This window comes from Oratosquilla oratoria, chromosome 17, assembly GCF_046742065.1.
Source record: "Oratosquilla oratoria isolate Oo_2021 chromosome 17, ASM4674206v1, whole genome shotgun sequence".
NCBI classification, from domain to species: domain Eukaryota; kingdom Metazoa; phylum Arthropoda; class Malacostraca; order Stomatopoda; family Squillidae; genus Oratosquilla; species Oratosquilla oratoria.
Window position 1 is genome coordinate 20,606,305 of NC_134793.1, and position 25,122 is coordinate 20,631,426.

The following is a 25,122-nucleotide window of genomic DNA, read 5'->3' on the forward strand; positions in this document are numbered from 1 at the left end:
TGGGTCAGATTGAAAGTGGCAACACACTATTGGGTTATTAATATACCAAGGGCTTTTTTCTCCTTGTAAGGTAGATGGCCAAGTCAAAGGTACACACCCACTCCCACCTACCACCCTTGTTTCTCTAATCATAGCTCCTCATGGATGTAGGATCATCCCTGTCTCCTGCCCACTGCTTGGGACAGAAGATAGAGAGAAATCCCTGTAGGTTGCATCGAAATGCCCACACAACCACTCCTCTCCCCATCCTTGCTTGACAGGACATGGATAAAGACAAAACCTGATAGCGAGATAAGATTTATTTGTCAAATTCTGCTCATTGAACAAGAAATCGCAATGAAGTTTTGGTTTAACCACTTGTATTGGTCTCAATACTTGTTGACCTCATTACATACATTTCTGCTACAAAAAATAAATAAGTCAAGTGCAATAAGAAAGTAGTGAATCATTCTTTGTGACTAGTAATTAAGAGAATCTGATGAATCCTAAAGAAATTATCCTCACAGGCCATGTTTTCCTAATGAAAAATACTTAAAACTGAAAATGTGCAACTGAAAAAACAACAATGCTGAAATGAAACGGGTTTCTATAAAAAACATTTTTCAAATGACTTCAACAGCAATAGTAGTATGGCATACTATCGGTGATAGACCCTGAATTACACATAGCAGGAACTATAAATCCTGAACAGTAACCATTCTTGTTAAAGTTCGGCACAAGTGCATAAAAACAAAAATGGCTAGTTGCCTCACCTTGTGAGTAACAGCTATATGGATGAGAGGGTCTAAATCCAAACATATGGATGCATGGACATGTCACCAACACCTGACAAATCTGACATACATCGTACTTGGATAGGATGCAGCTCCTACTTCCTAGATGACGGGGACTGACCACACTACCCATGACTCTTCAGGTTTGTCTCATGTTGGCTGGGCATGTGGACATGTTCATACACGTAATGTCATTTTCCCCTTCCTATATATTTCACTTGATTCTCAAGCAAACAAGGTTCAGTTAGTTTATATATCAAGTCCTCGAGAATCACCCCTTCTCAGACTTCAAAGTTTCCACCACACTGACTGCATAAAGCTAGATCTGTAAAGCATCGTGTTTAATTCATTCACCCAAATACAAACAAAATACTTTCATAATTCTATGCCAAACCATACTTTATTATGTACATTTCTTTGCACTACACAACATCCATTCCTAAAATGATCTTGCTTGTGCTTGTTCCAATGACATAGCCTGGCTCAATAAATCATCCTCGTATATTGGTGATGGTCCTCTTCAAAAAATCCTCTTGCCTAAGTTACAACATCTGATTGTTTTCTGTTGATGGTCACCGTTTTTTCTTGGAGTCACTCGTGTCTTCCTTCCCTTTGCTCCTTACTGGCAGCGAGTTCATTTCATCATATCCTTCTAAATCATTCTCAGAAGAATACACTTCCACAGCACACCGACGGGGGAACCAACCACGGTGTCGAACTTTCTTTGTGCTTGGGGAGCTGGAGTCCTTGCTCTTTGTAAACCTTTCACCATAAAGCCAATATCTGTAAAAAGTCGATAAATATTTGATGATTTATTGTTTTTTACACTTAGGCCCTGCACCTTAATGCACTGTGTTTAACCCAAACAACAAAGCAGGAGCAGGGTAACTCTATCCTTAAGGTACTGAGGTAGGAGGAGTGGGTGAATGTGTCTTCTCACGTGTGTGCGTATTTAGCTACTTGTTGCATACAGGAAAGGTGCTCCACTCATGGATTTTTTCCCCCCTCTCTCTATAACAATTTTGAATTATTTTATGTTTTTACATACATACATGGTATATACAGCTTTGGTATATGTATGTACATACATACATACATATACCAAGGCTTTTTCCCCCTTACAAGGGAGGTAGCCAAAAAGGAAAAGGCATAAAATCATTCCCACCCATTCCATCTCTGAATACACTCCACACCCCTCCACCCACCCTTTTATCTTAGCACCTCCTGGATGACGGGTCATCCCTGCACCTTGTCCACTGCCCTGAGTCAGAAGCAGTGTTGCAAGACACAGCACATCCACAGCAAGGCCGCTTCATTAAATCAGCGACCCCCCCCTCTCTGTCCCCCCATGCATAAAAGGAGAAGACGGGGAGAAATCCCTTTGGGCTGCGTCAAATTTTGCTCACATACTACCTCACCCCCCATCCCCCCGCCCATTCCACCTCATGCATCACATCATCATCCTTATACAACCATTCTCCATTCACCCCTGTCTTCTGTTCTCTCCCATCCTTCCTCAACAGACATTCCCCTCTTCCCCAAAGCCCCATTCACCCCATCCATCCACCTCACCCTAGGACGTCCCCTCTTGTTCACTCCTTCCACATCTGCCTTCCATACCTCTTTTACTAGTCTTTCTTCACTCATTCTTTCCATGTGTCCAAACCATCGTGAGATCTAAATAGGTTTTTGGTTGGGTGTAGTCGGGGTGTTTGCTTTGACAAGGCCATTCATCTTATAAGGGTATATGTAATATAGGGTCATTAAGTTCATAACACTTATACAGAAATACAGCCACAAAGGAAGTTACATACATACATACATACATATACCAAGGCTTTTTCCCCCTTACAAGGGGGGTAGCCAAAAAGAAAAAGGCATAAAATCATTCCCACCCACTCCATCCCTGAATACACTCCACACCCCTCCACCCTCCCTCTTATCTTAGCACCTCCTGAATGACGGGTCTTCCCTGCACCTTGTCCACTGCCCTGGGTCAGAAGCAGTGTCACAAGACACAGCACATCCACAGCAAGGCTGCTTCATTAAATTGGCAACCCCCCGTCTCCGTCCCCCCATTGCATAAAATGAGAGGACGGGGAGAAATCCCTTCGGGCTGCGTCAAATTTTGCTCACACATACTACCTCACCCCCCATCCACCCACCCATTCCACCTCATGCAATCACATCATCCATATACAACCATTCTCCATTCACCCCTGTCTTCTGTCCTCTCCCGTCCTTCCTCAACAGACATTCCCCTCTTCCCCAAAGCCCCCTTCAGCCCATCCATCCACCTCATCCTAGGACGTCCCCTCATGTTCACTCCTTCCACATCTGCCTTCCACACCTCTTTTACTAGTCCTTCTTCACTCATTCTTTCCATGTGTCCAAACCATCCTATCTCCCAGCTCCTTTTCCACCCGTTCTCCTCCTCACCTCCTCATTTCTCACTCTATCTAGCCTAGTAACCCCCATCATACTTCTCAGACACCTCATCTCAAACACATTCAAACTCCTTCTCTCTTCTTCTCTTATGTTCCATGTTTCTGCCCCATACAGTGCTGTTGGCACAATCACTCCTTCATACAGTCTCCTCAAGGAAGTTACAGTATATAAATCCACTGTTCTTCTCTGATTACCCTCTTCTAATCCTCTCATTGAACAATTGCCTTATAGACCAAACTCAGCAGACTCCCCCTAAAACTATTATGTTCATACTTGTCCCCTTTTTCCTCTTATAATGGATTATATATATATATACTATTTATCTATACATAAAGGGCTTCTGCTTATAAGGGAGGTAGCCCAGTTAACCACTTTAGTATGATGATGCCTATGTAGGCATCAATAGGCATGAGTAGGTACACAAGGATGCCGGTGTCAGTATCTTGATTATAGATTTTTATTTTTTTTATAGTTGTACATGAGTTACCCCTGGGTTCTGTGAACTGGCTTGATCATGTTTTCTGTGTTTTGTTACTCAGAGTAAAAGAGAATAAGTAATACAGCAATGACTTTATATTTTATAATGCAAGTAGTGTGATGCAAATGACATGGCAGCAGATGCTGCGCGCCAGAATTTGAATCGTATGGAGGTGGTTAAGGGCGAGCACCCACTCCCACCCATTCCACTCCCCTGTTTCCCTCTCGTCTTAGCTCCTCATGGATGAAGGGTCACCCTGTTTCCTGCTCACTGCCCAAGATGGAAGCATACATACATATACCAAGGCTTTTTCCCCCTTTCAAGGGAGGTAGCCAAAAAGAAAAAAGGCATAAAATCATTCCCACCCATTCCATCCCTGAATACACTCCACTCCCCTCCACCCTCCCTCTTATCCTAGCACCTCCTGGATGACGGGTCATCCCTGCACCTTGTCCACTGCCCTGGGTCAGAAGCAGTGTCGCAAGACACAGCACATCCACAGCAAGGCTGCTTCATTAAATCGGCGACCCCCCCTCTCCATCCCCCCATGCATAAAAGGAGAAGACGGGGAGAAAACCCCTTAGGCTGCATCAAATTTTGCTCTCACATACTACCTCACCCCCTATCCCCCTACCTATTCCACCTCATGCATCACAACATCATCCATATACAACCATTCTCCATTAACCCGTCTTCTGTCCTCTCCCGTCCTTCCTCAACAGACATTCCCCTCTTCCCAAAAACCCCTTCACCCCACCCATCCAAATTATACTGAATAACAGCACTAACTGATGGTGTTTCTATATTGAACATCAATACACCAGGGATAAACAAACTCAGACTTACTTCTTCCAACGAGTAACAATGACAGTGTCTCCCACTTCAAGTGTTATTCTGGGTTCATCTGAGCATGGAGGATGGCAACAAACATCACAGCCTTTAGTGCACGGGAACCACCAGCCTGAGAAGTTTTCTGAAACTAGGTACTCTCGACTCCTTGCTCTCTTCTCAGCCTTTTGTTCTCGCTGTTCCACCTTTTGGTAAAATAGAAAAAGTACACTTAATTCTATATACATGCATGACAAAGGGAGTTCTCCACTTTATATGGGGAGTGGCCAAGTCAAAACATAGTCAAAGCATGTTTATTTGAAAACTCAAAATATACAAAACCTTAACTGTCATGTTCAATTATATAAAATGTAATAGAATTTTATATAAAACATATGTACTATAAGGCCCTTTGGGAATGGTCAAGTCAGTTTCCTTCTCTCAAATCCCCTCCCAAATTCTTTCCCTAACTGCTTTAGTCAAACAATATAAAACTACCTCTGTGTACAAGAACAATACAAATGCAGATGGAATATGCCAAAATGAGAAAATAAATACCGTCAATGTGTACTGGTGACATCCTTCGCGAACTGGCCATTCCACACCATCTCCTGTGGGCTCACACCAGAGGTTGAGAACCTGTCAGGCAAAGAATATCAACATGAATTATAGTATTCATTACCCTTACTTTTCTTTCTTTCTTTCTTCTTTCTTTTTGGCTACCCCCCCGTGTACATACATACATACATATACCAAGGCTTTTTCCCCCTTACAAGGGAGGTAGCCAAAAAGGAAAAGGCACAAAACCATTCCCACCCATTCCATCCCTAAATACATTCCACACCCCCTCCACCCTCCCTCTTATCTTAGCACCTCCTGGATGACGGGTCATCCCTGCACCTTATCCACTGCCCTGGGTCAGAAGCAGTGTCGCAAGACACAGCACATCCACAGCAAGGCCGCTTCATTAAATCGGCGACCCCCCTTCTCCGTCCCCCCCATGCATAAAAGGAGAAGATGGGGAGAAATCCCTTTGGGCTGCATCAAATTTTGCTCACACATACTACCTCATCCCCCATCTCCCCACCCATTCCACCTCATGCATCACAACATCATCCATATACAACCATTCTCCATTTACCCCTGTCTTCTGTCCTCTCCCATCCTTCCTCAACAGACATTCCCCTCTTCCCCAAAGCCCCCTTCACCCCATCCATCCACCTCATCCTAGGACGTCCCCTCATTTTCACTCCCTCCACATCTGCCTTCCATACCTCTTTTACTAGTCTTTCTTCACTCATTCTTTCCATGTGTCCAAACCATCCTAATACTCTTTCATCAACCCTATCTCCCAACTCCCTTTCCACCCCTGTTCTCCTCACCTCCTCATTTCTCACTCTATCTAGCCTAGTAACCCCCATCATACTTCTCAGACACCTCATCTCAAACACATTCAAACTCCTTCTCTCTTCCTCTCTTATGTTCCATGTTTCTGCCCCATACAGTGCTGTTGGCACAATCACTCCTTCATATAGTCTCCTCTTAGCATCCATTCCCAAATGTCTATTCCTCATTACACTCTTCAATCCACCAAGGCATTTACTTGCTTCTCTCAATCTACATTCTACCTCCACCTTCACTCCACCTTTTCCTGCCACATTTGCACCCAAGTATCTAAAACTATCCACTTCCTCCAGTCGCTCTCCCTTTATGCTCACTTCCAGTCTACTGCCACTTTCACCCCTTGTACATCTCATCACCTTACTTTTACCCACATTTATCTTTAGCTTTCTTCTATCACACACTCTCCCAAACTCTGTCACCAACTTCCTCAATCCCTCCTCCGATCCTGCCACAAGTGCAGTGTCGTCTGCAAACAACAGCTGTCTCACCTCCCATTTTTCTCCATTTTCTTTAACCATCTCCAATCCCTGACTCACTACCCTTGCATTTACCTCTCGCACTACCCCATCCATGTATAAGTTGAACAGCCAGGGCGACATAACGCATCCTTGACGAAGTCCCACCTTTACCTCGAACCACTCACTCTCTCCATTTCTAATCATGACACAAGCTCTACTACTCTCATAAAAACTCTTGACAGCTCCTAGAAGCTTTCCTCCTATCCTGTATATCTGCATAACCTCCCACAGTGCCTTTCTGTCTACCCTATCGTAAGCCTTTTCCAGATCCATAAAAGCCCAAAAAACATCCTTCCCCTTTCCTATAACTTTCTCACATATTTGTTTACCACAAAGATCTGATCTACACAACCTCTACCTGTCCTAAATCCACACTGTTCCTCACCAATTACTCCCTCTGTTCCTCTCCTAATCCTCTCAATCAAGATCCTCCCATAAGCCTTCCCAACTACACTTAACAAACTAATCCCTCTGAAACTACTACATTCACATTTGTTCCCTTTTCCCTTGTAAAGTGGAACTATACAGGCACTCCTCCAGTCCTCTGGCACTCTACCCTCTCTCCAGCAAACATTAAATAACCTCACCAGCCAGTCCACCATCACTGTACCTCCTTTTTTTTAGACATTCTGCATGGCATCCATCCAGACCAGGTGCCTTATCTGCTTTCATCATCTTAACAACTGCCTTCACTTCATCCTTCCTTATTTCTCCTCCATTTTCCTCACTCATCACGGTCATTTTCTTACCATTTCCCACTGAAGCTATCTTTCCCTCCCTATCCTCCTTCACATTAAGCTACTCCCTAAAATATTCTGCCCATCTTTCCATTACTGCCTTCTCTTCCATTATCATCCCGTGTAGGAGTAAAAAGCCTTTGGTATATATGTATGTATTACCCTTACACATCTATCCAATCTCTTTACCAAAGGCTTTTTTTTTTTCCATTTTAAGGGAGGTAGCCATCCAAGCCATGCACCAAACCTCCACCCATCCAGCTCTGTAATGAACTTGAGCTACTATCCATCTAGGTTCTTGCCTCCTAAATGCTGGCACCCTAGTACACTTGAGAAACATAGTCCTCCAGAGTTGATAATGATAATCATTTAGATAATAATGGAAAGTATTCATCTGTCTGTCTAACTATACACAGAGGCTTCTTCCCCCTTATAAGGGAGGTAGCCAGTCAAGGCATGCACCCATCCCACTCCCATTTGCTTTCCTTTTCTCTCAGCTTTTTTATTTTAGCTTTTGAAAGTATTCATACCTGGAAAAAGTTGTTCCATCTGCCCAAGTCATAGGGGTAAATGAATGGTTTGTCACTCTCACACCTCCGATGGATGGCCTTCTCCAATATCCAATCCTCTATTCCAGTGCGGTTTCTTAGTATAGCTCTTATCTGTGAAAAATACAAAATCAAATAATTGAAAAAATAAAATAAAATAAATAAATAAATACTAAAGGGACTTTTCCTCTTTGTATGGGGGTTGGCCATGTCACACACACCAACCCCATACCTGTCCAAAAACCCATCGCTGTCCCTCCCATTCTAGCTCATGTATAAAGCGTCGCCCCTTGTCGTCCACTACACTGATCAGATCAGAGGCAATGGAGAAATGAAATAAACAAAATAAACTAAAAATTTACTTTTCCTACACACCTAAGAAATGTTTAGCTAATTTTTGGATGTGCTACTTAAGTACTTTCACATATGAAGATGTATCTATTTATCTATATAGCATATTAGTATAGGTTATATAGATAAACAGATAGGTCTTCATATGTCAAAGTACTTTTGTAGGTTGTGCAAAAATTAACCAAACATTTCCTTGAGGTGTGTGTGTGGAGAGAGAGAGAGAGAGAGAGAGAGAGTGAGTGAGTGTGTGTGTGAGTGTGTGAGTGTGTGAGTGTGTGAGTGTGTGTGAGTGTGTGAGAGAGAGAGAGTGTGTGTGTGTGTGTGTGTGTGAGTGAGTTAAAAAAATTGCTGGTTAATCATACCCACCTGGAAGAACAGCAGCATGCCTACAGCAAGCACAACCCCTATGGCAAGTCCCAGCACAAACATACACGTTACCAGGCCCCACAAGCTCATGTAGATGACTGGTTCATTGCCTGTCCCGTAGTAGATGTACCAGGTCTGCAATAGTTGATTTTCATTGTTATATGTTATCCAGCTACTGATGCAATGTTTACACAAACTCGAGCAACTTGATCTATGTAACATATTCCTGGTGACCTTAAACAACTTCAAACATATCAATGTGCTCACCCTCTTTCCAGACAGAAACAATGCAGGAAATTGTGCATGACCTCCCAAAACACTTATCTATAGAATCAAAGGCTTCTTCAACATTATAAGAGAAGTAGCCAGCCACTCATTCCGCTCTCATCCGTCACCCATTTGTTTCCCTTTCATTTTAGCTCCTCCTGGATGAAGGGTCATCCCTGTGCCCACATCCACAGCAGGGCCTCACCACTTCATTTCTTAATGACCATCCCTCCTCATCCCCTCGTGTAAAAAGGAGATGATAAGGAGAAATACCTTCATTTCCACATTGATTAATCACCAACAAGTTATTTTGTAACATTTTGTATATATGTATGTAAAAAATTTTGTTTTCTTTTGTTGAATAAACACTTGAACTGAACTAAACTGATCCTTTCACAGCCATTTTCCACTCACACCAATGCCTTGCCTTCTCCCTCCCTGTTCAACAGATATTCCAAACCCATAATACCACTTCCCAATAAAGGTCACCAAAAAACTAGAAGGAAAAATAAAACCTTTGTTCAAAGAAAACATTCATAAAAAAAAAGATAAATAAACAATAAAATAAATAAATAAATCATAATTAAAAATAAAATCTTCACCAAAACAATACTACTGACAAGCTATCAATATCAATTCATATACAAAAAGGCTTGCTCCCCTTTATAAGGGAGGTAGCTAGCCACGGTATCCACACACCCTCCATCTATCCCACACCTGTTAGTTTCCCTTTTAAAAATCAATCTCTATTCTAAATAAAATTTCAATTTCACAACTCAAGAAAATGGATAAATGACTAGATACAAAAAATGAAACTGCACACAGATGTCACTCCCACTTCTGTATGAAAAATATGGGAGAGGCAATAATGAAATTTAAATTCTCCCATGCAGAAGACCAACATAAAATCTTAAATATCTAAAACACCTTAGCTCAAATACAATTAGGACTGATTGATACTTTCAACAACTCCTGGAAGTACAACAAAATCCCAGTAGTTTGAAATAGAGCACATACAATGCCCATACCAATACCAAACCACCAGAAATCCCAGAATCCTACAGACCAATCTCATACCTAAACACCATATCAAAGTTTACTGAAAGACAATTCTGCTTACTCTATGAATGGCTCTATATATGGATGATGCAAGGACCACTGTAGACAGCGTACACCCTGCCACAGCCCAGAAGAGGAACATAGTGAAATAAGCATGGTTCTTGTGACCCACACAGTTGTTGATCCATGGGCAATGATGGTCCATCTTCATCACACAATGACCACCTGTCCATATTCCAAAAAAGATAAAGATAATAATATAATTAGCATGAGAAATAAAATTGGTTGTATTATACACTAGTGTATTCAGCAACTGCAGTTTTCATTTGAATAAATTTATCTGGAGACAGATTACACTAAGAAGCTTTCCCTCAGTTGCATAACTATATTTGGTGGAAGCTAGAACAAGCAATATGTTATAAAATGCAGGAATTGGGTTAATGTAATATAGTTCTCCTTCAGTATCACACTCTGGTTTAAAATTTTTATCTTTGTCATTACTTGTAAGAAATTCAAGCTGTTATTACAAATACTTGCATTTTCTGCAGTGGTGAGCTCGTGGTGCTTTGAAGCCTTCACAAGTTCCACAAAACTGTAAAAACTTCTTTTCTTCTTCTTTTTTCTGAAAAATATGTTGCTCCTATTAATATTCTACTTAAGCAAATGTGTAGAAAGCGAGTAAAAACATACAAATCTATATGGGACCAACAGACAAAATATATCAACACCTAAGTTGAAACATGTAATCTGGGGATTAACACAAAGAGAAGGTTGTATGAGGTAGAGATTGTGCCGACAGTAAAGTAGAAAGCAAAAACTTGGGTTCTGAAAGAGGCAGAGAGGAAAAGCTTGAACACATTTGAGATGAAGTGTTTGCGAAGAATAGCGAGTGTTACAAGTATGGAAAGAATGAAGGCAAGGTACAGAATTGGGGTAGAAAGAGAATGGATGCAATCCCTTTACTGTGGTGACATAATTGACCTGGATAATATGATTATATTCACTGACAGGTTAGACTTGATCAAATCCAGGTCACAATTGGTCAACAGAGACCTGTTTCAGACCAAGTTTGTCTTTTAGCTGAATAAAGATCATCTGGTATTGCATTTGCCACAACTAAGAAATCCATCACCATAATGAGTGGCAGAACAAGGAAGTGATTAGTACAAGAACTAATTAGTCACCCCAGATCTGAATCAGATTTAATGAAACTTTAGGAGGGGGGGTATTATTTATGATCAAAACTAAGGGGGGAAAATATATACAATTTTTGTTTATTGTCACATAATAACTGATTTAAATTTATTCTAACTTTTAAGAAATCAATCAATCAATCTGTTGCCCCATGTGTTTCTTGCAAGAACCCTATGGCTCTCAGGTAACCAGCAACAGCCACTGGATTGGCCCACAAGTAACTCAAGGAAGAAAGATTGTGTTGAATTCTAGGTATGGTTAGGGTGGAGCAGTGTTTTGTATCTTCTGTATGATGGGATGCATAGAGGGCCGTTTGTTTCAATGGCCAAGCCTATTCTGTGTTGGTATTGTTTTAGTAATAGATGGTGATGTGAATAATAGTTATGCTAATGTAGTTCTTGCTTCTCTTACAAAGGACTGTTTCTGTAGGGTTAATATTTGGAGGGGTTTAATGGAATTGGGTGTTTAGTGGTTGGTCTTGAAGTGCTTGTTTTGTGACCTGAACATGAACAAGTTTTCATATTGATGTATTGTGTGGTGCAGGTGGTTGGCTGTCGTAGATGTTTGAGTAGTACACACCTGGTGTAGTTCCTTTGTTGAAATCGATTGTGATTGTGTAAAGTAATAGATGGATGAGCAAGACTGAGGTCTCTTGCACAGAACTGTGTACCTATTATTTTCATGTGATGTTCTATGAGGAGGATTTTGCTTTCTGTGTAGAAGTTGCTCTACTTAGGTGATTTTGGTGCATCCTGTTATCCTAAGTAATTTCCTTTGTATTGTTTATAATATGTCTATTTGTTTTCCTGATTGTTGGGCACCATGTTGTGGAAGCATAATCAAATGTAGTTCTCAAGAACTGTTTGTAGACTGTGATTAGTTTCCCCTCTGCTGCCCAAAGCTTGTTTTTGTGAATCTTAGTATGTTTACTTTCTTGCCGATTTTCACTCTCAGCTCTTTTATGTATGGGCTGAAGGTCATGCGAGTATCAAAAGTGAGGTTCAGTATTTTTGTGTCCTTTCTAAGAAAATGAAAGTGTATTTCACTAGAGCCTTGATGTTTCCATAGGACTGCATCTAGCATCAATGAGATATGTTGAAGTTTAGTCCATGGTTCTATGGCATGGTGTGGTATTGATATCTTTCATAAATTGAGCTGAATACTGAATGTACTGCAGATGTGTAGAAGTACCCATTGGAACATTTGTTTCATTGGATGCATAAAATCGTTTCCGTAGTCACTGTTGTTTTTTGGACGAGATTTTTTGTAGGACAGAATTAAGACGTACAACCATATTTCATTGCCAGTAGCGACTTTAAAATGGTTGCTTCAGTGCAAAGTATTCAGCATTTAATTTCAAGCATCTACCATTCCTAGGGTTCACCAGGCTATGGCCATCCCACACTAGATCTGAGCACAACCTTAGCTTCCATCATCAAAACTTCCCAACAGCACAACTGCAGAGCAAATGGGGTAATCTAATTGTACCCTTTCATGAACTCACTGAGTCCTAAGGTATCTATAAATACTAAAACTATGCCACAAAATTATGTAACACTAACTGGAACCCAATTCTGGCCAAGCAGACCAGGCCCAGTGTACATGGCTTGCAGAAAGAAGTACAGGGTCAGGACGGAAGAGCTCATGAAGCTGGAGAAGAACACCATACCACCCCAACTCTTCTGAGGAGGCCACCACTGCGATAAGCAGTGTACTGTTGCCATTGTCACTGCTTTGATGATGCCTGCATGATTCAAACACAGATGAATGAGAAACCATATATCTTTCCATTTTAAAATCATACAGGCTCTGAAAAACACTGTTACTTCAAGACAAACACACAATTACACAAAAACTAAAAATCTTACATACTTACCAAGGGCAACAAGTGGACCCCAGTGACATATTCTCTTAAGTACTCCACAGCACATGTTGTAGGCTGGTTTTTGACTCCCCTACAAACAAGGAAACACTTCAATACGGCATTATCGTATATGGCCAATTTGACACAGTATAAACAAAACATGGTCTATTACACACAAGACTGAGCTTATACTTAAAGAACTGAAATGTGATTTTCACACTTTGTTAAAGAATGCAGTTAAAATATACTAAAATTAATATACAATACTCATAATGTTTTAAAAGATACTTAAAATAATATATATCTATAATGTTCAAAGTTTCACAGGACTTTTGAATTGCAATTTCTTTGATTATGGATGTGCGCCTTTCAACAGTGACATACTCAGTATTTTGCTCCACCTATGACAATAAATTTCATGTAGTTTGGGGTGCTGATTCTGAGCTGAAAGGGAATCCTGAATTACTGGAACTATCTTCAAACTCTCTGATGCATAAAAATTTTTACACTTTAACCAGTGGCACATATCAATCTTCTTAAATTAAATACAAGTAAAGCTACTTCACATGTCAGTAAACAACAGAAGAAATATTCAGTACAACATAAACAAATGACTTACCCTGAGGATTTAAGAAGCTATGAGGACGAGACTAACATGGTAGACACCTGCAGAATGAACAAGGCAGTTAGGTAGGCAAACTTTAGTATACACATTCTCCTTGAACTTGTCTTCTTTGGAATACAGCGAGAATGAAACTCGTACACCTTCTTTGTACACTGACTGGCCCTCCCATCCACCTTACCCCAAACTCTCTAATCATTTAACAACTATCATGAAAGTTATTAATTTTGTTCATTTCATGGATATACTATTTGAATATGATCATTATATGCTAATGACACTTTCCAAAAGTACTATAAAATAGAGTACTAACCAAGTTTAGCTTAACTCTGAATTACCTTCATTACAATACCATCTGCTAAGATAAGAGGGAGGGTGGAGGGGTGTAGTGTGTTTTCAGGGATGGAATGGGTGGGAATGGTTTTATGCCTTTTCCTTTTTGGCTACCTCCCTTGTAAGGGGGAAAAAGCCTTGGTATATGTATGTATGTACAATACCATGTGTTCTGTCAAAGAACAGGAAAAATGCATATGTGTAAATAAAATGAAAGAAACATATCCACATGAAAAAAATTCACAGAAAAAGGTTGTTACTGCAGTGGGAGGGGAGGGGGGAGAGTATTAAGAGTACAAGGGAGGTGGTGGACCTTACAAAAGTGATGGAGTGCGAGACATTGTGCTCTTTGGAGCTTCACTGTCCCCTTCCCAGAAACCCCGTATCTCAGAGAAAACGAGTGACACCCATAAATCAGGTCCATACATCTCTTAGAGATGATACATTGTTACCTGTACTCTAACAACTCCGACTATAATTTGTACACTTTTTCCACACATGGATAGCTGACAACTAGCAATTGTTCCCTTCCCCTTACTACTTTCATCTATATTCGTGACATACAAACAGTCCCAAATTAATTATATATACAACAGTCCAAAGTTTCTTCCCATGGATATTTAATGGAAGGCCCATGGACCACTTCCAGCCACTGTAGCACTGTAGAGCCACATTTTTTCCACCTTGTGAAACTAGAGGCAACAATTAATCCATTAATTTTGGCAAAAACTGAACATAACAATATCAACCAAAAATGTAAATAATACACCATGTTTTTCTATTAATACCATTATACCATAGCCTAGTGAATATGTTGAAATGATAGTTTTGTTATCACAAATTAGGGGAATATAAGTCAATATTTCCCAATACCTAATCTAACTTAACCTAACCTAACCTATAGTAACATAATCAAGAAAATATTGGTTGACCACTCCTTCCATCATAAACATATCTGTACAACAAATATAGCACATTGCACATTTATGGTCACTAAACAGTGAAACAATTTACATTAAAAAGCTGTGATAAATCAAAATAAAATTAAATGGTAAATTAATTGTATTACCCACTCCAGTGAGTTAATGCCATTAGACTAGTGGGTGGAATTTTGAGTATAAAACCATAAAAATGCACATTAAATAGAAATTGTGTAACACAAAAAACGAAGATACAAATAAACTACATATGAACTTGACTTTCAACAGAATAAAAATTAGTAAAGCTTTCACATACTACATTTATAGTACAGCGACATTACCCTTGAGATAACCCCTACATAGGTTTTGAATAACAAGTTTTTTTTTAAATTACGAATACACCAATTTTATCACGTCGTGAATTAATCTACGCCCGGATTAACGTTAAAGGCATTCGTGTATACCTGCACTGTCAGAAAATGACATATATGCCCACCAGCACGTAATAATCCAAAATAGACGGAACTTATAAAATTGTACTGGTAAGTTCTATTGCTAAGCTCTCCACATTCTGGAGCACTGCCGTACTATGGGAATCACGAGATTGTTGCCGATCGAAAACGGTTGATAGGATGAATATAAGGATATTGAATAGAAGCTATGGTCACTAATCGACTCAAGTACCTAATTTTTAATACGATATACCTACACGGCCAGTCCCTTATGTTTTGGAGATTAGTGGGTTTACTGAATGGCAATGAATTTGATTCAGTCTAAAAACAAGCTCGGTAATGAATGAATATTAATTATAAGTCGCTTTAACGAACATACTTGTATATATTATGAATTTTGACCAGTAAGTAAAAATAGATAAAATTATAGAAATTATATTTCTATTGATAATCGAATGTAAAACTGCATTCTTCTGACGTAAAGCCATCAACAAGCAGACGAAATTTGACGCAGTGGGCTGAGGTTAAAACTAGTGCTGGAAGTAGATAACTAGTTGTATTTAGTCACCTCTAGTATAGACTTTGGGCTAGATCCAGTAGATATAATGGTAAGAAATCTATTTTTGTAACCGGATATTTTTATAAAAGTCACGTAGTTCACCAATTTGTATAAAATTGTTTTGTGATAACTTTGATGTGACTCCAGGTACTGCAGTGGCCATATAAACTTTTTTATTTTTTTGTCCTCATGTAGCAGAGAAGTAACCCTTCATATTGTAGAGCATGTAAAGTCTTGTGGAACTCAGTGTAATATAATTGGGTATCTAGCATGAAATGAAATGACTATAGCATAGTTATAAATTAATTTTAAATTTATAAATATTTTATTCCTAAGGTAGATGTGCTAGGAAAGCACTGATAGGTTAATTGTCAGATAGGTTGTTTCAGGCCTTTGTGATTATAGATAAAAAGAAATGAACTGACTCCTTTAGTTAGTTAAATTTGGTATTTACCTTTTGAGTGAAGGAAAGATTTCCCTCAGCTGAATAAAATAGTCTGGCAAGTCATCTCTGCCAGACACAGCTCCCTTTTCACATCCTAATAATCATCTCAAACTCACAAAACATCCTACAAGCAATATCCACCTGCAACTTTCACCACCAACTGGTACACAAAATCCATTTGTGGATCATCCAGACCTTCAAGTGCCTCAGATTAATATCTGCTAGGTACCATCTCATGATGGCATCCCTGGCAACGAACAAGCTAACAAAGGGGCTCAAGAGGCAGCATCAGCCCCTTTTAATGGCTCCACCCTACTATTAGCAAAATCTCTCTCAAGAGAAGGAAGAACCACATTAGCACGCTTGTGTTCAGGTCTTCATGTAACCACTTCCATACGGTGACGCCTACGTTGGCGTCATGAGGAGCAAGTGGGCACGCGATGATGCCGATGTCGGTGTCTTGATTATATTTATTGTAGTTGTACCTACTTCCATTCACGTACGTAACCTCCATTCTCTCTATACTGGCTTCATCATATTTTCTATGGTTATCAAAATTCACGGGTGAAAGAGAACGAATGATTGAGCACTGACTTTATTTTCTATAATGCGATTATTATGACACAACATTGCACGTCGGGCAGCTAATGCTGCCAGACGTGCGATGTGCCCCGAAGTGAAGAGGTTAACCTTAGACGCTTCCCCCACAGAATAGGCCTGACCACAGGCTCAAACTGCCATAGGTGTAGCCTTCACATGGAGGACTCTGAGCACTTCATCCTAGCACTGCCTCACACTAACTATCCCAAGACAACAAGACAAAAAAAATTCCCCAAGTGACCTATGGACCTGGTGCATCAGATTGGTTGATACTACTAATAATGAACTGCTACCCAGTCCTCTTATCTACAGTGCTTAATATATGACAAAGATGCTGGGAACAATACTCAACAGACCACTGAAAAATAATTGATCCGAACATATGTCCATGGCTGTCTTTGTGACAATATAACTGATTTCTTCAAAATGGCACTAGCATGCCTAAGAACAGGATGTTCTCATATCACGCACAAATACCTCATGATGGGAAATGACCCTCCCACTTGTTAATGCAGAGCCTCCCTTCACAATACCACATATACTACTAGAATGCTCAGTTTACACAGCTCTCCACAATAACTTGCTCTCTAATCTGCCCTCTCAAAAAGCACACTACACCGACTTACACAACAAAGGAAAACTGCACTCTCATTGAGAAAATGGACTGATGTGTGAAATATAAGATGGTGTATCATATCTATTGGTGGCATGATATTATCCACAAGAAATGCTGGTAAATGAATAACCATAATATCAACACCCTTCTCATTGTATTCTTTGGAATTGACCCTCACCAGGGAAATCAATCCAGCATTAGCTTCATTCTTCCTTTTATTGATCCATTGTGATGGTAAGGGCAGGCAATGGTGGTTTCTAGAAGCTTCTAGTTACAGTCCACCTGGGGGCAGTGCACATCCGTTGGTTGCCTGATACTTGGCCCAGAGCAGCAGCACAGCTCAACACCCACCTGCACATCTGAGTAATCCTCTTTAGGAACCATTCTGCTCACTTTGTATGGGAGAGGGGTTAGAAAAAGTGTCTTAAGTATAGCCTGCCCTACCTTCACTTAGCTAGGAAGCCACACCCAGCAAGGTCTGTCTGTCTGCGGCTGCAATAATGGTACAGCACAAACAGCAGGGGAAGAATGGAGCAGTAGGCCTCCTGTGTTCAACTTAGCCTCCCTGTTGCACTTTGTAATACCTTCCCATCAACAGGGCAGTGAACCCCTCTTAACACACACACCCCACACACATAAGAATTTGAAGTTAGGTATGATAAATTGGAGAGTAGGAAATGGGACCCAAAGAGCATTGCTCCTTTGTTGTATACTACAATTAGGTACATACACTAAGCTAGTTTGACATGGGGAACTTTCCTTTTTAATGTCCCATCACTATGCACACCATTCATCAGAGATTATTGTGGTTCCGGGACGTATGTATTTATTGATGAGTGGAATGGGTTAGGTTAGAACCTAACCTTACCTAACCTATCCTAACCTATCCTGACCTAACCTAAGATAAACAAAATCAAAGACAACAGAAAAATAAAAGAATTAGTGGTGGGGCAATAACAGGAAAGTTCCTGACATGGTAGCAGCAGTGGTTGCCCCCTTCCCCCAGTAAAGGAAATGATTGATACTACTTCTGCAACACATTGACCACTGAGCAACAGTGAATAACAACTCCAGTACTATTAAATCACATTGCATTCCCAGACTTATTACACTATTTCAGTTCTCGTCTCGACTCGTACCAAGATAAAGTGGACCATGACCTGGATTTCCCAAGATTTTTGGTCTTAGACACTATTAGTGGTACACCTTGTGCTGTAAAGGCTTCTCTTTGTCTCTTCATGTGGAAAATACCACAATCTGTGACCCCAGTCGAATGGATCCCCAATAGTGGAATTTGAATCTATCTATATTTCCTTATAAGGGAGAAGAAGCCTTTTGATATATACATATGTATAGGTAGAATCCTTGCACATATAATTCTTAAGAACAATTTTTTAAAAGAATAAATATGCATTCATACTTTTCTCTTGCAGGGCTTGCTTTCTCTTCTGCGTAAGCTCAAAGCCACCCCTGACCGGGAATTAAGAATTCTTCTCCTTGGCTTGGATAATGCTGGCAAGACAACATTACTTAAAAAATTAGCATCAGAAGATATTACTCACATTACCCCAACGCAGGGCTTCAATATCAAATCTGTCCAGTCAGATGGGTTTAAGTTAAATGTTTGGGACATTGGAGGACAAAGGAAGATTAGACCCTATTGGAGAAATTACTTTGAAAATACGGATGTCCTTGTGAGTATCTTTGTAACAGTACACTAAAATGATAATGTAATGTTAATTAATTGAGCAGTATAGTTCAAGATGCTGTAATCATGTTTCCCAGTAGATTTGCAGTCACATAAAATCCTCATCTCCTTTTCATTATATCATTTCAACTTCAAGCATCCACATTGACAACAGTACAATTTATACAAGTTTTTTAGACTTACTGCCCCTGTACCATCCAACCTTATTATGCATGGCCAAACAAATCAAAACTCAGAAAAAAACATCTAAACATTTTCTTGTGCAGAGGACTCGGTCATTCTTGGACAACATCACAAATACACTTCACTTAACTAGAACATTTTTAACATAAAAAATTATGTCTGTACCATATTTTCCGGTGTATAGTGTGCGACTTTTTTCCGTTGCAAGGGCCTAAAAATGGGGGGTGCGCGTTATCCGGTGGTGCGCATTATCTACGGCCTACGATAAAAATTCTGCGGGGGTGTGTGTGTAATTTTTTTCACAACAACATGACGATGTTGGCCTTCACATAGTCGGGACAGCACACTTCTCCGTGACGTTCCGTGAGAACAAGAAGAACAGCCATGGTGACATGAAAGAATACGCCAGCATAGGCTACCGTATATAAATATTTATACCATGAAACATGATCAATATTCATGATATTTGCCCATGTTCACAGCATCCTAGTTTGAATTTTTATGTTGGATTTGTTGCTTCACTTTAGATATAGTACAAATTCCGTTGCGGCCATTCATAAACTCGTGTCAAACACCTGACTACAACACCCTCTTTCGGGAGTTATATTAACTAAACGTCACCTCGATTAGAGACTGTCCTATTTCACCACTGTCATTGCAGGTTCAAAGCTAAAACGAAACAGTCTGAAGTTTGTTTCAGTATTAGATAAAAAATGGTAAAGACGAATTATTTCCTCAAGATATAAAATGAACATTTTCTGTAAAAATCCCGAAATTTTTCTGTATATTTTACTTTTCATAAACTTTTTTAGATCATATTTCCTTCAAACTATTTAAGGTACAAAGTAATAAGGGACCAACGCACAACATGAGTCATATACCGGTACATGTAGTTCCGACTTTTTCTTAGTTGTGTCCTGATTGATGCCTAAACTGACACTTAATTTAGTGACAAATCAACAGATTTCCCAGCGGTGGCTCTAGCCAATGAAAAACATTTCTCCATGTAACCTCGTTCACATGATATAAATACCGAGGTAAAACTGCGTTATAGACAAATGCGATCGGGCATGCGCGTTATACGTCGGTGCGCGCTATCTGTGTACTGAGATAACGAAGTGCATGGGTGCGCATTATAACCCGATGCGCATTTTAAGCCGGAAAATACGGTACTCCATCCGCAGAAATGTTCCGTGCACGACAACCTTTCCCAGGCACCCTGTGAGGTGACATGTATGTGTATAAAATGTCCATGTTATACTTTTGTGTTATGCTTTGTGATCAAGACCCTAAGGGTCGAAACGTTAAGGCAGTAAAATTCTTCCATTATTCCTCGTATATTTTCTCCGCCTTCAGTTACATTTGTCATAGTTTAAATCAACATATTGTAATTCCTTTCATCTCAGAAATTAGAATCCTCAAAAATGCCTAGCCATCACCTAAATTTACAGTTTCAACTCCAAAACAAAAACCCCCACTGTTGCGGATTTTAATTATGGTACAATCAATCGATCAATCATTCCATTGCCCCAGGTCTCTAATACAGAAGACCCATGGCTCCCAGGTAACTGGAAATGATTACCAGATTGGTATACAAATTACACAAGGAAGAAATATTGTATTGGGTCAAATGCAATGCAGCAAGACACAGTACATCCACAGCAAGGCCACTTCACTTCATTGGCAACCCCTCTCTCTCCATCCCATCATGCAAAAAAAAGAGAAGACAGGGAGAAATCCTTTAGGGCTGCGTCAAAATATCGATCACATATAAGTGCCCCCTACTGTCCCATCCCCCATCCCATAGTTTAAGAATATCATGCCCCCACAAATACCTTCACCCTAATAACTGACCCAGACCTCAGATATAACACCATAAACCCAATATAATTCTTAGTAATTTTGCAATAATGACCTTAGGAATGTAGTACTGGTAAAATGTCAGCGACAAAATATAATACATTACACAACGACAACCTACATAAGAAAACAAAATAATCTACCTTTACTTCATATTACAGTACTCATAAGTATATCAGAACTTACCTCATATCCGAGGCACCATTTTACTAGAGCATATCCAAACACAAGTCACAAAATAGATACAAAATGAAGCTATGACCCAGTACCCAACCATTCAACACATATGACATGCCCATAAAGAAATGCAATCACTTCAAGATCATAAAACAGGCTTCATCATATTTCACAAAGCCACAGACCAGTTTCACATACCCACACATCTTTCCTGTTGCTGGTTATCTTTGGAGTCACCGTGCATTAGAATAGGAAATACTTGTTGATACATAAACGAGACAAGGAACCTGTTTAATCATAAGCACAGCCCTACAGTCATGACTTGCTGTACATTGATCCTAATCACAAGGTTATTTCTGAAAGAGATGCTCATGAATGGGTAAAACCAAGGTGACGCTCACATTAGAAGTGACTTTAGCAAATACTTTAAATTGTGTCTGCATGGAAAGGATGGTGGTAGATTTGAGTATCTGGATGGAAGCTTGCCAGGGATGCCATCCCCTCCTACCACCAGGGATTGAGAAGGATAAGTGCAGCCATGAACTCTCTGGTTATTTACCCTCATTGGTTTACTGATGTTTACAGCTATGTTCCCAGACACGATTCCAGTGATAACAGTTTCATACTATCTGTCTTTCCCCCATTTTCTTTATAAGATCCTCTTCTCAATGAGATTTCTTTTTGTGATTGCAGAGATGGGTAACTGATATTTCCTTTTGATTTCTTACAGATATATGTTATTGATAGTGGTGACAGGAAAAGATTTGAAGAAACTGGGCAAGAGCTTGGTGAAATACTTGGTGAAGAAAAACTTGCTGGCGTACCAGTGTTAATATTTGCCAACAAACAGGATCTTTTCAATGCAGCCCCAGCTTCAGAAATTGCAGAAGGCCTACGGCTCCACACGATCCGTGACCGTATGTGGCAGATACAACCATGTTCTGCCACTAATGGAGAAGGAGTTAAGGTATAGCAATTTGTGAGATCCACGTCTAAAGAAATTTTGTCACAAAATAGACAATGTACTTCAGTAATGTAATTTGTATGATTAAGGCCATTAATAAGTAAACTATTTTCTTTTCCAGGATGGTTTGGATTGGGTATGTAAAAACATCAAGAGGAATTAATGAATGTTACATGAAATCAGGTAATTACCAAAGCATCAAACATTCCGTCCACAAAATAACTATACCATCCTAAGAATGTTACTCAGTTCTGACAACTTTAAGGAGTTAGGGGGAAAAGATATTTTAATGTAAACAAACATCAGCCATCTTGTGGCACTCCATATGCCAAGCTGGCTCTTGCTAAAAGTTGTCAGACTGCACTGTGAATTTATGTTGTGTTAATTTCATTCCATGTTGTCCCCTATACAACTGTATGCACATGATGTGATCATGATTATATCTAGTCTTTCCCTAGTCCTTTTTACCCTTAAACATATAGTTGAATAATTTATATAATAAAGTGATTGAGGAATGGAAGATTAGTTAGCATTTGTAAGACATATTATCATGTCTGTATCACTTAAGCTTTAACACTTTATTTTTCAATTCAGTATACAAAAAAAAGTATGTATGAAAGTAACAAAGAATTGTGTTTATTTTATAGAAAGATCAATGAAATATTAAGTTTGTTGTGTTGCTTTTTAATGTTTTGTGAATATTTAAAAAAGATTCTGTTTAAAATTCATAATTTTCTTGCAAGTGATTTAGGAACAGAAGAACTCAGTGGTAGTGACAAGCTAACAGCACTTTGACATGAGGAACTGGGTTTCTCATTAATAAAGTTTGATAAGTTGTCCTCAGGCTTCAATAAATCTCGCTATAATTTTTCATGAATGAAAATTCACAGTATTACTTAATTTTTTTTTTGTTATTTTCAATGTATTAGGCAGGGCCTAAGACATATTTTTCTCTAATAGAACTAGTCTAGAATTAGCTTTCAGTATCTGTGAAGACCAGGTCTATCAGAACATGTAATGAGATCATCAGAACCTAATGTTGCCTTACTGCTTAAAGCAAAGCTCATAATGCATTCAGTTTACCTATACTGATGTTGGGAAAGTGTAAATGGTAGTTTTGGTTTCATGGACATTAATGCCCATGTTATTCTGCCATAGTGTGTGCGTTAGAAATTTAAGGTGTGAAAGTGTTTTGATATTTTTTTCCCATGCCTTTTACTTTATATATTGTAGTGCGCATACATTTTATGAGGTTGGATTTAACTGCACAATGATTTGCCCACTGAGAGCAGTATGCATTCCAAGTTTGATATGTTGAATTACCCCAGATGCAACCACCACACAGAAAACACAAAGCACCTCATACTACACTGCCCCACACAAGCACCACAGAATCTCTTCATGGAGTGACTTATGAGCTGAACCAGTGATTGTAGTGAGCTTCCTGGAGGCCATGAGTCTCCTATAAGAGAGAACTAGGTCAACTGACTAATTGATTGAGTGATTAACTGAATTTTGAAAGTAAATATATGGTATTGTCAGAGGTGGGCATTGTCGATGACCTTTCACTTCCACAACCACAAGTCCACAAAGACTGTCCCTTACCTTTCACTACCACAAGTCTGCAAACTCCTCGACTTGCACTATTCTGCAAATGCAAATCTGTAATCATAAACTTTTTTACCTTTCATTACCGTAGCATGAATTTCATTTTTATTCTAGATATCGTTAGATGATTTAAAATTGAAATAACCATTATTATCTAGCATCCCAATACTCTTTCATCAGCCTTGTCTGTCATCTTTTCCACCCCCACTCTCCTCCTCACCTCCTTGTTTCTCACTCTATCCAGCCTAGTAACCCCTATCATATATCTCGGACATTTTATCTCAGACTCATTCAAACTTTTTCTCTCTGCCTCTCTTAAATTCCATGTCTTTGCCCCACACAAAGCTGCCAGCACAATCACTCCTTTATACAATTCCTCTTTGGATCCATTCCCAGAAACCTGTTTCTCATGACACATTTTAATTCCCCAAGGCATTTACTTGATTCTCTCAATCCACAGTTATTATTATCATTGGTATTATAATTATTATTATATCTTATTTTTATTATTATCACTATTATCATTTATTTTATTTATTTTTATCTATTTATTTCATTTATTTTTTAAATTAGACTAGTTTTACTATATAAATGTGGTCATAGTTTTCAGTTTATGGAAGCATTTTAGCTTGAGTAGAACTGCAGTTTTTCCAGACATTGCAATTATAAAACCCATGTATGATGCTTGCTGGCCAAATGACTCAGAGTGTCGCTTCTTGCGGCAGAGGTCGAGGTGGTGGCATTTTGAACCCTGCCACTGGTGAGTTGGACCAAGGTTATGATTAATTAAAATCATCCTAGCCTCCTGATAGGAGTTTGTGATGTTAAACCAAATCAATCACAAATCCATTATCAAAATGGTATTTCCACAATCGTGGAGTGGTTTGCAGAACTAACTGTGGAAATGCCCACCTCTGATTATTGTGGTGTAAAGTATTTGATGATAAAATGTGGAATCTTTTTTCAGAACATCTCTACATTGAAGTAAACCACTAACTTTAATGTAATTCTAAAATTTTCATGCGTATTGTTATTTTTTTACAAGCATATAATTTCATACTGATGGGTATCAGTATCATTGGAGAAACATTATTGATTAATTAATGTCTTGAGGTCAAGGGGTTTGGAATTTCATGTTAAAGAATAATTATACCCTTATGCTTGTTATGCATTCAAAAAGACATGTAAATTTTGTACACTCTTCAGCAATGCAAGTATGTATTGTATTACTGAAAAATAA

General features: G+C 39.3%; 2 protein-coding genes across 3 annotated transcripts; one reads left to right on the top strand and one right to left on the bottom strand.

Annotated features, from left to right (window-relative positions):
* Positions 1 to 284: 284 nt before the first annotated feature.
* LOC143034488 (palmitoyltransferase ZDHHC6) lies at positions 285 to 15,491 on the bottom strand. Of its 2 annotated transcripts, none has more exons than XM_076200602.1 (11): positions 15,420 to 15,491; positions 13,455 to 13,501; positions 12,848 to 12,926; positions 12,534 to 12,715; positions 10,315 to 10,399; positions 9,839 to 10,002; positions 8,452 to 8,586; positions 7,717 to 7,848; positions 5,086 to 5,166; positions 4,546 to 4,733; positions 285 to 1,556 (listed from the first exon to the last, which is right to left on the bottom strand). In XM_076200602.1, exons 3-11 carry the CDS (start codon positions 12,900 to 12,902, stop codon positions 1,346 to 1,348), a joined length of 1,233 nt encoding a protein of 410 aa, XP_076056717.1. In that variant the 5' UTR covers positions 12,903 to 12,926; positions 13,455 to 13,501; positions 15,420 to 15,491; the 3' UTR covers positions 285 to 1,345. The 2 variants fall into 2 exon arrangements, with proteins under 2 accessions (XP_076056717.1, XP_076056719.1); XM_076200604.1 differs by lacking the exon at positions 15,420 to 15,491 and adding an exon at positions 15,175 to 15,301.
* Positions 15,492 to 15,639: 148 nt separating this feature from the next.
* On the top strand, positions 15,640 to 25,122 carry LOC143034491 (ADP-ribosylation factor-like protein 3). Its single transcript, XM_076200612.1, has 4 exons — positions 15,640 to 15,770; positions 18,816 to 19,076; positions 22,041 to 22,277; positions 22,396 to 25,122. Exons 1-4 carry the CDS (start codon positions 15,768 to 15,770, stop codon positions 22,435 to 22,437), a joined length of 543 nt encoding a protein of 180 aa, XP_076056727.1. The 5' UTR covers positions 15,640 to 15,767; the 3' UTR covers positions 22,438 to 25,122.